The sequence below is a fragment of the Eleginops maclovinus genome, chromosome 20 (assembly GCF_036324505.1).
Source record: "Eleginops maclovinus isolate JMC-PN-2008 ecotype Puerto Natales chromosome 20, JC_Emac_rtc_rv5, whole genome shotgun sequence".
NCBI lineage: Eukaryota > Metazoa > Chordata > Actinopteri > Perciformes > Eleginopidae > Eleginops > Eleginops maclovinus.
The window spans coordinates 13900999-13915606 of record NC_086368.1 but is presented as its reverse complement, the minus strand read 5'-3'; the positions used below and the strand labels follow the sequence as shown (position 1 = coordinate 13915606).

General features: G+C 42.2%; 1 protein-coding gene across 1 annotated transcript in view; it reads right to left on the bottom strand.

Moving 5' to 3' along the window:
* Positions 1–14608, bottom strand: part of LOC134882434 (low-density lipoprotein receptor-related protein 1-like) — an 84022-nt gene that overhangs the window by 31524 nt on the left and 37890 nt on the right. The window contains 21 exon segments of the mRNA XM_063910112.1: positions 1050–1181; positions 1376–1620; positions 1739–1903; positions 2108–2312; positions 3307–3504; positions 4377–4622; positions 4746–4943; positions 5026–5208; positions 6264–6431; positions 7116–7166; positions 7427–7507; positions 7612–7728; positions 7809–7934; positions 8403–8543; positions 9104–9229; positions 9368–9557; positions 10135–10357; positions 11479–11659; positions 12187–12423; positions 13660–13803; positions 13890–14079. Coding sequence (XP_063766182.1) covers positions 1050–1181; positions 1376–1620; positions 1739–1903; positions 2108–2312; positions 3307–3504; positions 4377–4622; positions 4746–4943; positions 5026–5208; positions 6264–6431; positions 7116–7166; positions 7427–7507; positions 7612–7728; positions 7809–7934; positions 8403–8543; positions 9104–9229; positions 9368–9557; positions 10135–10357; positions 11479–11659; positions 12187–12423; positions 13660–13803; positions 13890–14079 — 3547 coding nt within the window.

Genomic DNA, 14608 nt, shown 5'->3' with positions numbered 1-14608 from the left:
AATGGGAGTAATCAGGAGCTAAATGCAGCTTAAAGTTCAAAGTAAAATACATGAGTGCACGCTAATGCTAGAGTAGTAGGGATAGGTGGTTGCAGCATGGATCGGTGCATATGCACATTATTCCTGCCCTTTGAACAAACAGTTAATCCAATTGCATCTTTGAGTTTAATGATTGTGTCTATCTAGCTGGCTAACTCAATAGCACAGCCATGACAGTGGGAGTGAATTCAATCAGTGCATAGACGATACAATTGCATTGGTCTCAACAGTCCTATCATCACTTAACTGTTTGCAGCTTAAATGATAGACAGGGAGGGAGGGAAAGAGACAGAGAGAGGGGGAGAGTAATGACAGTGTTAGGCTGTATCGGCCAGGCCAGACTAGCTGGTGGATGTGGAGGGTTGTGGCTGATGCCTGAATCAGACAGAATGGGGCTCTCCGTTCCATTACCCCTGAAGATAATAGAAAGTGCTGCCCTGAATACTAAACTCACACACAGACTAAATAGGCCCGCTCTCACTTTTCATGGACAGACAATTCAATGCACTCAAAGCTGTCACAGCAAATAGCACCTCAAAGTGAAAAAAAGTCTTGCTAAATGTTTTCTCTCTCTATCTCTCTCTCTCTCTCTCTCATGCCCACCCACACGCACGCCCGCCCGCCCGCCCGCCCGCCCGCCCGCCCGCCCGCCCGCCCGCCCGCCCGCCCGCCCGCACGCACGCACGCACGCACGCACGCACGCACGCACGCACGCACGCACGCACGCACGCACGCACGCACACACACACACACACACACACACACACACACACACACACACACACACACACACACACACACACACACACACACACACACACACACACACACACACACACACACACACACACACACACACACACACACACACACACACACACACTTCTGTAAGAACAGGTATAACATTCAACTTGCAAAGACAAGCAGAGGGGTAAATTGTCTGCTAGCTCAAAGGGGAATCAAAGAGTTTTCTACAGTAACTGCATTTTTGTATGTGTGTCCACACTTACCATAGCAAGTGTGTCTGTCAGGGCCCAGCTTCATGAGGTGAGGGCAGGCACACGAGAATGTCTGGTTGTAGTTGATGAGACATAGATGAGAACAGGGCTCCTTGCCATCTTTAGCCGCACATGGGTTAGGAGCTGAGGGAAATTATCATCAAAACAAAACTCAGAACGTATACTGAGAACACTGCATAAATCAGCGAGTTGTAACCCTCATTAAGAAATTACAAGTTATAAACCAGTTGTTTCTGCTGGTATACTGACATTTTTCTTATATCATCATTATTTCAAACTGCAGTTGTACAGTATGTGCAGGCTTATGTGTTTCTCACCCTGCGGCTGTCTGGATGGATGGTAGACCTGAAGGTCAAAAGGTTGCGTGTTGGTTCTCTGGACCACAGTGACGTTGCTTCCTGTCCACTTGTTTGCCTTTGCCAGTGTGTTGGTCCTCCAGTCTGTCCAGTAAACCTCCCCTCCATACATAGTGACGGCGAAGGGATGTGACAAATACTCATGTCCCCTCAGAACCTCGATCAGCCCAGAACCATCATACTTGGCTGAATAAATGGCATCAGACCTGTGTATAGCACAAATCTCAATGAATGTCTGTGTACGACTGAAAGATACAGCATGTGCATGAAGTAAAGGTGTTTTCTGAGTATGATTGTGTTCATGTCTGGGTTTTTTTTAATGACCTGGCATCAATCCAGAGGATGCGGCGCTCTAGATAATCCACAGTGAGCCCATTTGGCCAGCCTCCATTGCCAGTTTCCTTATGGATTGTCTTCCTCCCTTCTCCACTCATGGATGCAGCTTCAATCCTGGGCAAGCTGGCATCCCAGTCTGTCCAGAACAGGATCCTGCAAATGTCATGCATGCCACAACGTGTACATCTAGTTATTAAATCCTTAACACACAATATGTTCAGGGATAAGACCTGCGTATAGAACAACTTTTCAATTAAATCCTGTTTATGACTCCCAACCAGCTTCACAATTACCAAAATTAATAACTATTAGCTTTTGTTGTATATGTGCATTCTTTGATATTGGCAGGAATTATACCCGTCGCGGGGATCCAGGGCGATAGCTCGAGGGTGTTCCACCTCCCCAGCCAACAGCGTGGTCCTCATGGTGCCGTCCAACTTGGCCACCTCTATCTGATCCAGGTTGCTTTCCACCCAATAAATGTTTCCTGCTATCCAGTCCACTGCCAAACCCTCAGGGGTAGCCAGGCCATACTGAATCACCACATCAAAGCTGGTTAAAGCTGCAAGGAGAGATACAAATGATAGATGGTTCTCTTAGAGTTACTTGACTAGTATGTTATAACGCCCATTCCCTTTTTCATAATAAGGACTACAGTGAAATATATATACTTAATTGTGTTTTCAACCCTGAAAATGTCAACAAAAGCCGTGACCTTTGATTGTTTTAAAATGTATATAAACCTCACTATTTAACATGGTTGAAAAGAAAAAACAAGCAGAGTCTTCTCATATAATCCGTATTTGTAGAAAAATCTGAGGTAATCATGATTCTTTGTACTACTCATTAAAATAAACATGTCTCCAGGGCGATTAAGTTCCTAATTAATTCACACAGTATTTCAATATAGACTGATGAAGGCTCCGAAGGCTTGGATTTGCTGATGGTAACATTTCCGAGTGCTTTAACCCAAAGCGCTGATCTGCTTCGCTTCAGTATTTACTAATTATGTAAATGTTATCTAGCTGTTTGGATTCAAAGCTAACATTGCATCACAAACTGTAATTCCTTTAATCAAACGCTTTAGATGCTTTGTTCATGAGAAAACACACGTCGGAAAGATTAAATGAAAATACATATGTTTACAGTAGTGGCTCAGCAGGGGGTGTAAGCATGTGGTGTCTTGCAGGGCTAAAGAGACACAACCTCTATCTATCCCTTTCATTCTCCACTGGGTCTCTAATCAGAGGGACATGTAATTATTTGATGAGTCATTATCCTGTGTGTAGAAATGAAAACACGCACTCACTGAATGTAGCCTATTGGTTGCGCATAGTAAACCTTACACACAGCAGCCACGTGCAAAGACAAAATCAATAGAATAACCCTATCCGCTGATGAACAGCGTGTGAAGTGAAGTGGCTGAACGTTCTTGAGTAAATCAATAGGTTGACCTTGACTTTACGGAACATCCATAATCTTTAAAGACTGTATATTAAATCCTAGATGATACCATAAATCTTTTAAAGTATATTGATTGTGTTAAATATTCTCACCTCCATTCTCGGAGAGCTTCCCACGATAGATCTTGTCCTCCACCACATCCGTCCAATAGAGGGCACTCTCACTGAGATGGAAGTCCAGGGCAATGGTGTTCCTCAGGCCCGGAACCAACACACTGAACTCTCCTTTATTCAAGTCAATACGGCGAATCTCATGGCGGTTTGAGAAAATGATAAAGGGTTTGAAAGGATCTGTGGAGATGGATAGAAACACATCGATGGGCTTCTTTAAAAGAAGAACTAAGCAGAGGTTAAAGGGTTAAAAGCCTCTTCTTTGTTATCTTTGATTGTTACTCAATATTCCACAGAGCAGCTTTGCTTCACAGCATGGAAAACATTGCAGCCATGTTCCACTGCGGTGTGTGTCCAATGACAGAGGGGCTGTGTTTAAAGTGGCTCTAATCCTGGGTAATTAAAACACAGTGTAAATAAGACTGGCGTTATCTGTACCTAACAGGCAGCCAGATGAATGACAGGGTGCCGGTGGCTAGTCTCTAAGACCTGGCAATGAAGAGCACAATCTTAAATTCATGTTTCCTCATTGGCTAGTTGCTGCAGGGAGGGAACTATATTTTTTATGTGGATGATAAAATTCAAAGCTGATTAACTGTGACTGAGCACGTCTCACCCTCTTGCAAAAAAAGTTTCTGTTCACATTTTTGTATATTTGAGATTCAATTTTTTCATTAAATAATAATGACAGCTAGAACCTGATGCGGAAGTGTTTTTATGTATTTTAGTGATAGACTCCTGAAACAGCTTTCCACAGTGTTCTGTCTATCGTCCACATAAGTATCACATTTTGGCATAGACAGACTTCTCTAACCACAGCTTCCTGCTTAGGCAGCCTCTCCTTTGGTTAATCCCAAACCCACACCACACTTCCTGATTCTGCACTCTTAAAGTCTGACAAAGCCCAGAGCGCAGTCAATTCTCTATCGTCCTCTTCTACTGTATCTCTACCATCAATCAGATGTTAAAATTCTTCACTGATGTCTCTTGCCTTCCTCTGATCCTTTGCACCCTCCTTCTCCCCCTCTCGTATGGTTTCCTCTGTCTCTTACCCGTGCTCTTGCAGTTCTCCATGTCAGGCTCCAGTTCCCAGCCTTCGTAACAAGAACATTTCACACTGAACTTGTCCTGTTCGCAGCGTTGACTGCACTTAAGGTGTTTGGCACAGAAGCTCTGGATTTGACAGGTCTTGTTGTCGACCCCTAACTCCATGCCCAGGGGACAGGAACAGATGACCCCCTCGCCAGGGGCCACTGTGCAGTTATGGCTGCAGTCACCATTATCCAGTGAACACAGGTCTGTGAGAGAAGAGATACAACTGTTATTAAACCTCTTAATACTTCATTTAAGAGGCAGAAGTCTGACTTGCTGTTATGGCATTCCCTGTAATGAAACACAGCCCGGGCCCCGTTGTCTCTTACCGCAGAGTTTCTCATCAGAGCCATCTGGGCAGTCATCAGTGCCATCACAAAGTTTCTCTGCAGGCAGGCAGATGGTTGAGTCGTTGGCGCACACATGATGAGAGAGCTTACACACCAGCGCCTCACAGTTGTCTTCGTCGGAATTGTCCTCACAGTCGCTGTCGCCGTCGCACACCCAGGCTTTGCTGATACAGCGAGCTATGGGCAGGAGGCAGGCTTACTTAAAACCTTTCAAGAATCTTTATCTTCTTTAACATTATTTAAACTATGGTCTTCTTACCAGAGTCCCTACAACCAAACTTGACGGCTGGGTCGCACATGTGTGTGACGCCCTCACAGTTCTTCTCATCGCTCAGGTCCATACAGTCGGTGTCCCCATCACAGCGCCAACGCAGGGGGATACACAGGCCGTCCATCCGACACTGGAACTCATCTGTATGACAACCTCCAGGGGGACGCGTGGCTGTGGAGAGGAAGATGTCATAAAGTTTTGAAATGTTATTGTATTCAACCCTTGGCTGTATTAATCAAATCACGACACATAGCCTGGCAGAGACAATGTGCAGCATCAGAAGCCTGTGAAAACAAAACTAATGAGCTGTCTATAAAATATCTGGATGACAACAGGTCTAAGCAAAGGAAAAAGACCAAGCATTTTCAAGAGGGTCATTAGCACTTGTTGCCGATGAATCGTTTTTGTTATTGTTTCAATCTTGATATTAACAGCACAAGGATAACAATGAATATGTATTAGTATCTTAACAGTTAATATATCACTTGCTAATCGACCAGGGAGAGTTTTTACCCTTTGGACTGGGCCAGGTTGACTAATATGGACCAGAGATCTATTACATCTACTGACTTAAGTGTAAATACTAGCTATGATATTAGTGCCTATCAGCTGTGTTCCAAAAGTGCTGCTAAAAGAGGGACCATTCGCTATTTGATTGTGAGAAGTGGCTTTAAACATAAGCTTTAAAAAAAAAAAAAAAAGTATTCTGCTTTGTGACTACGGGCATGTATTCTCAAACCAAAATGAAGAGCACCATTGAATCATGTGCAAACAGGTTGGGATACTGAGAAATTGGCTAACATACATTTTAGCAAAAGCTGGTATCAAATGCGACCAGGTCATCAACCACAGCCACTCATATTTGTAATCATGAGATCTTAATACAAGTAATTGCAACTGAGAGTAGGTATGTGTGAATAGGTATGGTTCTGTATAAACCAACACAGGAAGTCAAAACCAACTCAAAACCTTTGAGAGCAGATGCAAGCTAAAAGAGATGACTGAAGAAATGCACATTAGTATTATTATTATTATATTCTGTAGATAACACACAAAAATGTGTATGAGTCAACTTAATATCGAAACAATTCAGTTTTGATATTAAGTTGCAAGCACAGTGGTCTGAATTGTACAAATATCTTATAAATCTTAATTTCGTATTTCTTAAATACAACAGTGAAGCGTTTCCTAGCAGTCCCCCCTAAACGAGAGGTTATAACACTGACCCTGGTTGGTGCAGTTTGCGTGCGTCTCGTCGCTGTAGTCCCCGCAGTCATTATCTCCGTCACAGGTCCAGTAATCTGGGATGCAGCGACCGCTGTTACACTTGAACTGAGCACTGGAGCAGGAGTGACTACAGCCTGCCTCGTCGCTGTTGTCCCCGCAGTCGTTATCTGAAAAACAAACACAGTCAAACAACACCGTCTCTCGCACATGAGGCTCCCACTGCCTCAAAGGGAAAAATATATTAATATGCAAAAAGTACTTCATTTTTTTTTCTTTCACAGTTAAAACAGTGACAATGAAAACAATGGAAAATAAATTAAATAGAATATGAGAGATTGAATAATGACAGAAACTGCATAGATCAGACCATGCACCACGAGGGAATGTACCAAATGCTGATACATCGAGCTTGCAGCAGAGCATCATAAGCTGTCTTAACCATCATATGAAAAGCGCCACCTGATGCATAACCTTGCATACTTTAAACCGCAGTTATTTCCAATGTAATCAGGGAAAGATAATCTCGTCTGCAAATTTTATGATATGTTTGATCATTCAACCTGCAATCGCTTTAAATCTACACCAAATAAAATGAGTTAAATTCATTTGGCTACACTTTCCCTGTGTATTCGCTTGACTGAATACTCCACTGCTATATATAAAATGTATCTTAGGTTCAAACCTATGTGCAGAAGCTTACAGTAAATAACTAGCAGCATTACTGGCCTCAGCATGTGGCCATGTTCAATTAGCAGACAAGCAGCCCTAACTTATGGCCAGCTTGACCAGTTCTAGTCTTGCTCTAGGCTTGCATCATGGCTGTGGTGGTGCATGTTGATCTATGCACTAACCGGTGAGGTTTGGACAATTCAACTCATCAGAGCCGTCCCCACAATCCTTTTCTGAAAGACAGAACCAATGGAAGACAGCAGAGTGGGCGAACGGCACAACACGGAACAACAAAACCAACAACACAGATCAACAAAAGACTGGAGAAACATTAAACATAAAAACAAGCAAACAGACATAAAAAAGAGTGAGTGCTAATTTGACAGTGATGGAATAACATGCTCAGCAAACTTGTGACGAAGGAAAGCGAGAAGTTGCAACTGTAAATGCTCACATGAAGGAGAAGAAGAGAGAATAAAGAACACAAACTGACCATTATCACAGCGCCAGTTTACGTTGATGCAGCGTCCGTTGTTGCAGGTAAACTGGGTGAGGGGGAAACATGTGGGGTAGGCTGTGGAAACAAATTTGAGTTTAGACATTTGTTATTAAACTGACCTTGAATAACAGATTTAAGTCACCTGACAGTTAAAGACCAAACCACAGAAGTTGACAAACCACAGGAAGCAGGTTCATCTGACCGATCACCGCAGTCATCATCCAGGTCACATGTCCAGGAAATAGGGATGCAGCGCCCACTGGCACATGAGTACTGATTCGGTGGACAGGTACGAGCTAGAACACAAAATAGTTGAGGTAATCTCCCATGTAAAAGTTAAAAAAACAGGGTACAGGGTGTATGCTTGTTTGGGTACCAGAGCAGGTGGTGTTGGATTCATCCTCGTCGTTCCCACAGTCGTTGTCCCCGTCGCACAGCCAGCGCAGAGGGATGCAGCGGTTGTTCTTGCACTTAAATCTGTCTGTGGGGCAGGTGTGTTGGTCTGTAGAGAAGAAGGCAAGCATTGAAGGGTAAGAGGAAACAGAGAAGAATGCGAAGCCATGTGGGGAGACGCGTAGGAGGGAATGGAAAGATGGAGCGACGTGAGGTGCCAATGGGTGAAAGAGAGAGCAAAAATTCTAGCTGTTTTGGAAGTGCTTTTGTTTTGTCTGGGACGTTAATATGTCTGCACTTTAACCACAGACAGACAGAAGGACAGAGAGCTTTTCCAGACCCACAGACTACATTCCTCCTTGCACAAACACACACACAAAACACATATTATGTACTGACATGTACACCGATTAACACATATAAACACACAGTCACTATTTCACAGACTGCTCCTTCATTTCATTCTGGCATCAAACGACTATTGCCCAAGATCATCTCACTCATAAACTATGTTATGTATGGCCTGTGTGTGTGTGTGTGTGTGTGTGTGTGTGTGTGTGTGCGTGTGCGAACTTACGGCACAGCTCTGGAGCTTCATCGCTGTTGTCAAGACAGTCATTGTCTCCGTCACACTTCCAGCGCTCCTGGATGCAGCGGTTGTTCTTACAAGCAAACTCCCCAAACTGGCACTGGGGAGGAGGTACGTAAGACGGGTTGGCTGTGAAAGGAGAAGTAGAGAAAAGGAGGTATGAAAGGAATTTTAAAGAGGGGGACATTGAGGACATGGAAAAAAAGCAAAATACAGTTTTGATCATAAAAACAGATTGGATTTTGGGAAAATAGTGATTCAAAGGGAATCTAATAAGCCATGTGTCTAAATCCACCACACATATAGTAAACTGATACTGAGTTGACTAGAGACGGAATAAAAAACAAGAAGAAAGTGGGGCAGATCAATAACAAATAAATCACACTTATAAAATAGCAAGTGCTGCATTGAAATACATTTTTAATATTTGATTTTCATTAAGACTGGGTCAGAGCAGTTTATTTTTTTGATGTTATAGGACATGATTTGTATTTTTGAGCGACTTTGGCATGGACTAAATACCACGAAAACCTTGAATATGTAATGCTTGAACATTTCAGTAATGAAGGGTGTATATTGGACTGCCTTAAGTCATGCCAGATCTCCTGTTGTTGTTCCGTATGTATATATTTGTTATATAAATATTTTTCTCAAATACTCTTCAGTCTCACATGCATTCGTGAACCTACCCATGCAACTGGTGTTGTCAGCTGGGTCTAGTATTTGGTCTTCTGCACATGCACACTGCCGACTCTCGGGTGTAGCCAGACACAGACTGCTGCAGCCGCCGTTGTTTACACGACACGCATTGGAGCCTTCAGGTAAACAAACATGAATGTTCAGATAAAGACACATTTTATGGGAACACAAATTAGTGTCTTTTGACTATCATAGTTTCTGGATCAACATGGATAGATAGAAGAATATTGTATTTGTGATGCTTCCCAAAGTACCTTGTTGCTGCTGAGCATCAAACATGCGGATTTCAAAGATTGGTGGTCTCTCATTTCGCAGCAGAGTGGCCGTGCCAGTGGTGGTGTCCAACTTGAAAATGCTGCCACTTCGATACTCGTTCCAGAACAAGAAATGTTTATAGTGGCACAGACCAAAGGCATGGTTCAGTTCCTGACCTTCATACACCGTCTGGTAATGTGTGAAAAGCAACACGATAGTAAAGAATGCTTTTAAAAAAACGGACTACAGCAAGCTGTGTCCAGCATTACAGCTCAAACATGTTTGTATTCATTCGTTGTGACAGTACGTGATGTGATTGACCTTCTTTGATTCATACCAGTTAACATTTGAGTTAGTTATGCTACAACTCTTTAAATACAGTAAAGGTGTAAAAGAAATCATCTATGTGGCCCAAAAATACCCTTTTCAGTGGTATTCACAATATGTAAGTAATTATATATTTCATTCATTCAATGTTAACCACAACATTATACATGTGAATTCTAAAAATTATACCATAAAACCAAAATGTAACCAACACACAGACCAGTGAAAGCAAAATATCATTAATTCAGCCACAAGGAGTCAAGCCCCCTGACTATGAGCTGCATTGTGATGGACCACCCACAGTCTTCCATGGCTTTTAGACTCATTCCCTAATAGCTTGCTTACCGCTTGTCATACCCTGTCAGAATAATCCCCTGCCTTCATTCCCGTGAACCACACTGCAATAAAATAATCCTGTTGATGGTGAGCGTGTGCTGACCTTGCGCTCTGAGCTGTTAAGGTACACCATCTCAATGCGGTCGTAGTAGGCATCAACCCAGTAGAGGAGGCCCTGTGGGATGTCCAGGCTGAGACCGTTGGGCCACAGCACAGTTTTGCTGGTCAGGAACACATTTCGGTTTGAGCCGTCCATCCAAGCCCGCTCAATTTTCCCACGCTTGCTCTCCTTGGGGTCCTCCTCCCAGTCTGTCCAGTACATCCACCTGAGGAAGCAACAAGGGAGGCATTGATATTTTATGTAGCTGCCCTATAGCGCACAACACTCATGAGAGCATTGAGTGATGTGCCTCTGCAGTGTCTATCAGTAGATCTGCCCACAGGAAAACAAAGGTTTCTCACCAAGTACTTTATAACCTGCCACTTGCCTTTAGTGTTCCACGCTTAGCCATTGAGCACTGGCTGTCTACACCATCATGTAAAAGTAAACACAACCCCCCCCCCCCCTTTGCTGAAATATGACTGACATTAGCATTAAGTTTTCATATTTCCTTCGCTGTCCTTTCCTTTCTGCAAATTTCTCCTTATCCTCCCCTTCTTCTCTCTGAGCCTGATTGATTACAGGCATTAGTTGAGGCGAGTGCCTTTCCCCTGGGAAGTGTGTGGACACACATCACCCTGTCACTAGCAATCCAAAGAATGTGTGTGTTTGTTTGAGTGTGTGCTCCGTGAGAGAGCCCGATAGGTCATAGCAATAAGAAACATCCATACCCGGCAAGATTAAGAGCTATTTGAAAAAGTGCAAGGGAGATTTGGGTGTGTGTAAATAAGATTGTGGAGGAAATCTACCAAGTAATGCACAAAATGCTCCATCTGTCTTATTAAGAAGCGTGTGATAAGTGAAATCATGAGGGAAGATAAGTATTTCAGAGTGGTATTGGTCAACAAAACAGATGACATAAAGATGAAAAGATGCTCTCTGCTGGAAAATGTAAAAAGACACAAATAAGAACTTGGGGTAAATGGGTGCAAGCAGTGAGTAATAAACACATTAAACGGCTCATACACAAGGTATGAGTGAAACTGAAACTGAAAATATCAGAGATACGAGTTTGCTGAGTGAAAAAGCATCTGTAATTATTTTCGGACAGCTGACCATAAGAAATGACTTCCTATCATTATCTCTTACCGTATGTTGCCTGACCACAAATAAGCACACACGACATGCATGCATCATAATCCATTAAACAGCCAGCTTAGAGTCAGCGTTATTTTAACTGCTGCCTAAACCTTTACTGTGCCTCAACATCTCAACAGGAAATGTATCCATTTCTCTGGAACAAAAACATCAAATTCAATACCTCCCTCTATCTCTTTTTCTCCTTACCCATGCAGAGGATCTACTACAATGGCGCGAGGGTGAGTCATTTTTCCCTCGATGAGAGTTTTGCGTGTCTGTGAAGCCTTTTCCAGCCGAGCCACACTGATGGTTTTCTTAGGCCCGTCATCTGTCCAGTACAGGTTGTCAGCCATCCAGTCCACAGCTATGCCCTCTACTGTGTGGATTCCTGAAACAAACATGTACTGTTGGTGAGAGGCCTATTGCTACAACATACATAAAAAACATTATGGACCAAATATGTGTTTTTATAATCGTAATTTACGAGATTGTAAGTTTTATACTTTTGGATTTAAACCTTGATGTCTGCTGATGCATACAGCTTGTTGGAAAAGGAATGTTTTTTTCTTGAATACCTTTAAATTATTTGAAAGCAGCCCATATATTCTCAATGGGATTATCTGGAAAAACTAAAGGTTAAATAAATAAAATATGTTTTTGTTAACAACATTATAGGCTTGTGAAAAAGTCTATGTTTGGTCATCACTTATTGTAAACCTTTGTATTGTGGCCCTGCTTTAAAAGCCTTAACCTGGGCCAAATCCATACCTATACCTTGAATGTGTTTGTGCATTTGTAACTTTAGCGTAACCTGGAAAATCAGTGCAATTTCCTCGATCCAAATAAATCCACAAACTAGATTTCTTTTCAAGTAAATCTAAAGTCCTTTTCTCTAATTAACTGTCACGACTGTACCTTCTTTCACAATAGTATCCCTTTCTGTTCCGTCAATCTTCTGTCGCCCGATGATGTAGCTGGTGGCGTCTGCAAAGTAGATGAACTCGCTCTCAGCGTGAAAGTCCAGGGCTCTCGGGTTCATCAGATTCTCGATGGGGATCATGTATTCATCTGGTACCTTGGCATTCATGTCCATGCCCCTGATGACCCCTGGGCGACCTTTGCCATAGACCAGGAAGAGCTCATGCTCAGGTTCTGCAGCAAAACAAGAAAACAGAGGTAAAAGAATGTAGCTTAGACCTGAACTTAAATGTACACTATACAGCAGTTGACATTAAACTTCTTTCAGCCTCTCACCAATATCTTGCTCTTTAAAGATTTCAGTTGACAGAGACGCAAACCATAAGTTGCTGACTCAGGACTGTTTTTCCTTTTACAAACAATGTGTATTGATTAAGTAAGTTGATTAAAGACAAGATCAGCAAAATCCTTAAATGAAAATTAAGTGATTTTCAATCGGAAGGCAGTGAGAAGACAGGAGCGTGGGTTGCCACTACTTAAATTAATTGTGTCATTTCAAGGACAGTGTATTGTGAGGAGGCGGATCAATAAAATGCTATTATTGGTTGATAGAATATTAAAACACTTCTCTGAACAAGCTGAATCAGGCTTACAGCTTTATGGGGAGGTGAGTGCAGAGCCTAAGCGACAGACTAAGTTATGTTCTGCTGAGCTACTTTGTTCAGAGCTCCCTCTCAGTTTGCACCCCAGGGGAGAGCTGCATCCCTAAACCAACCTTGGCTGCCCTTGACTTCAGGTCTATTGAGCTCCTGAGTTTATACTTACAGTGATGCTGGGAGCATGCAGACGTTTGTGCTGAATCTGCAGTGTGCTTCAGTGCAGTGGTTCCCAAGCCTTTTTCTAAGACTGGCCTCCAAAGCCATACCGAATGTATGCATCCCCTCATTGACAAAACCCATTATGTCCAAATAAATCTCATTTAAATGAATTTATTTTGGATAGAAATTCATACTTAAAATTATACAAAAGAAGATACTATATCAATAATATTTTTTATACAGAACGATCAATGTTGGCGTTTGTTTGGTAGTATTTTAGGCTACATCTCGTATACTTGGAGTAGCAAAAGCTTGATGTCAAGGAACTATTTGAACAATTTTACAGGCTAACTGTAACAGCTGTCTCGTCATTACTTTTCGTTATCTATTGTTCAAATATATCCACTAGGCTTATTTTAGCTAACTATATGTGCTTACTTTTTAGCTAATTAGTTCAACAGTTAACCCATTAGCGTAATTTCAGCTTGTCGTAACAGGCTACTCAATTAATATTAAAATAAGTCAAAACATTTTTTTTCCTTTTTTCAAATAATTTCAGCTACTTCCAATTTTTCAACAAAGTTTTCCACCCTCTATAATCAAACTAAAATCAGACTTAACAATTATTTCATCACACTGTTAGCCAACCCACTTTTGCAGGACTTCCCATCACTGCCCAGGCTGAATCCGGAGCGACAGCGGCATGTTTTTGTCTTGTGGCCGTTCCCCAGTAAACAGATGTCCGAGCAGCCTCCTGCCTTCCCATTCTGGTCCACCTCACATGCATGGCTACGTACTGGACACAAAGGAGGTAAAAGATAAAGTCAGAAAACTAGAAGCAGTAATAAAGTACTCAGAAGTGCATTTGTGTGTGTGATCTACCTGGAGGCTGGCGTCTCTGGTGGTAGACGTGCAGTGCTCCTCCCTTGTCCACTCTGGTCACTACTTGGTAGTCTGTGCTGTTGAAACGGTTCACTCTGATCACACTGGTCTTAGGCTGCATGTTAGCAGTGTCTGAGTTGGTGGCATACAGGTAGTTTTCAAACACAGTCAGCCCATACAGGTGTTCGATCTTAAGGGAGGGATGGTAAGGGGGGAGATGAAGATAAGGGAGAGAGTAAAAGAGAGGTACAGGATATTAAAATCAGGCCAGAAAATTAGATTTTGTTTTTCTAACTGAATTACTCCATAACTTTCACACAGTCACAGCTACCCTTGAAGACAGTAAGATAGATATAGATATGTTCTATATAAGAGTTGTACATGCTTAGATAATAATAATAAATATATATATTTCTTGTGTTTAAATGTGAGCTAACACTCAAGATGTTTCCCTTTTTCACTGTAGCAGTAACACATGATGCCCCAATATATGATAATAATTATCAAAATTCAAAGTGTAGTCACAGTCGCATTTGAGTTTTGTGAGCCCATTATTTTCTATATTTGGAAACCACAGAGTCTATTATTGTGCTGGGCTCTTTTTTAGTTATCCTCCATGTTTTAAAGATTTTCTTCAGTCATTTTCCTCATGGTAAGTGAGTGTTAACTGGTAATGCAGCATGAAGTAGAGGTGTTATCTCCATGGTTACTTTTAGTCT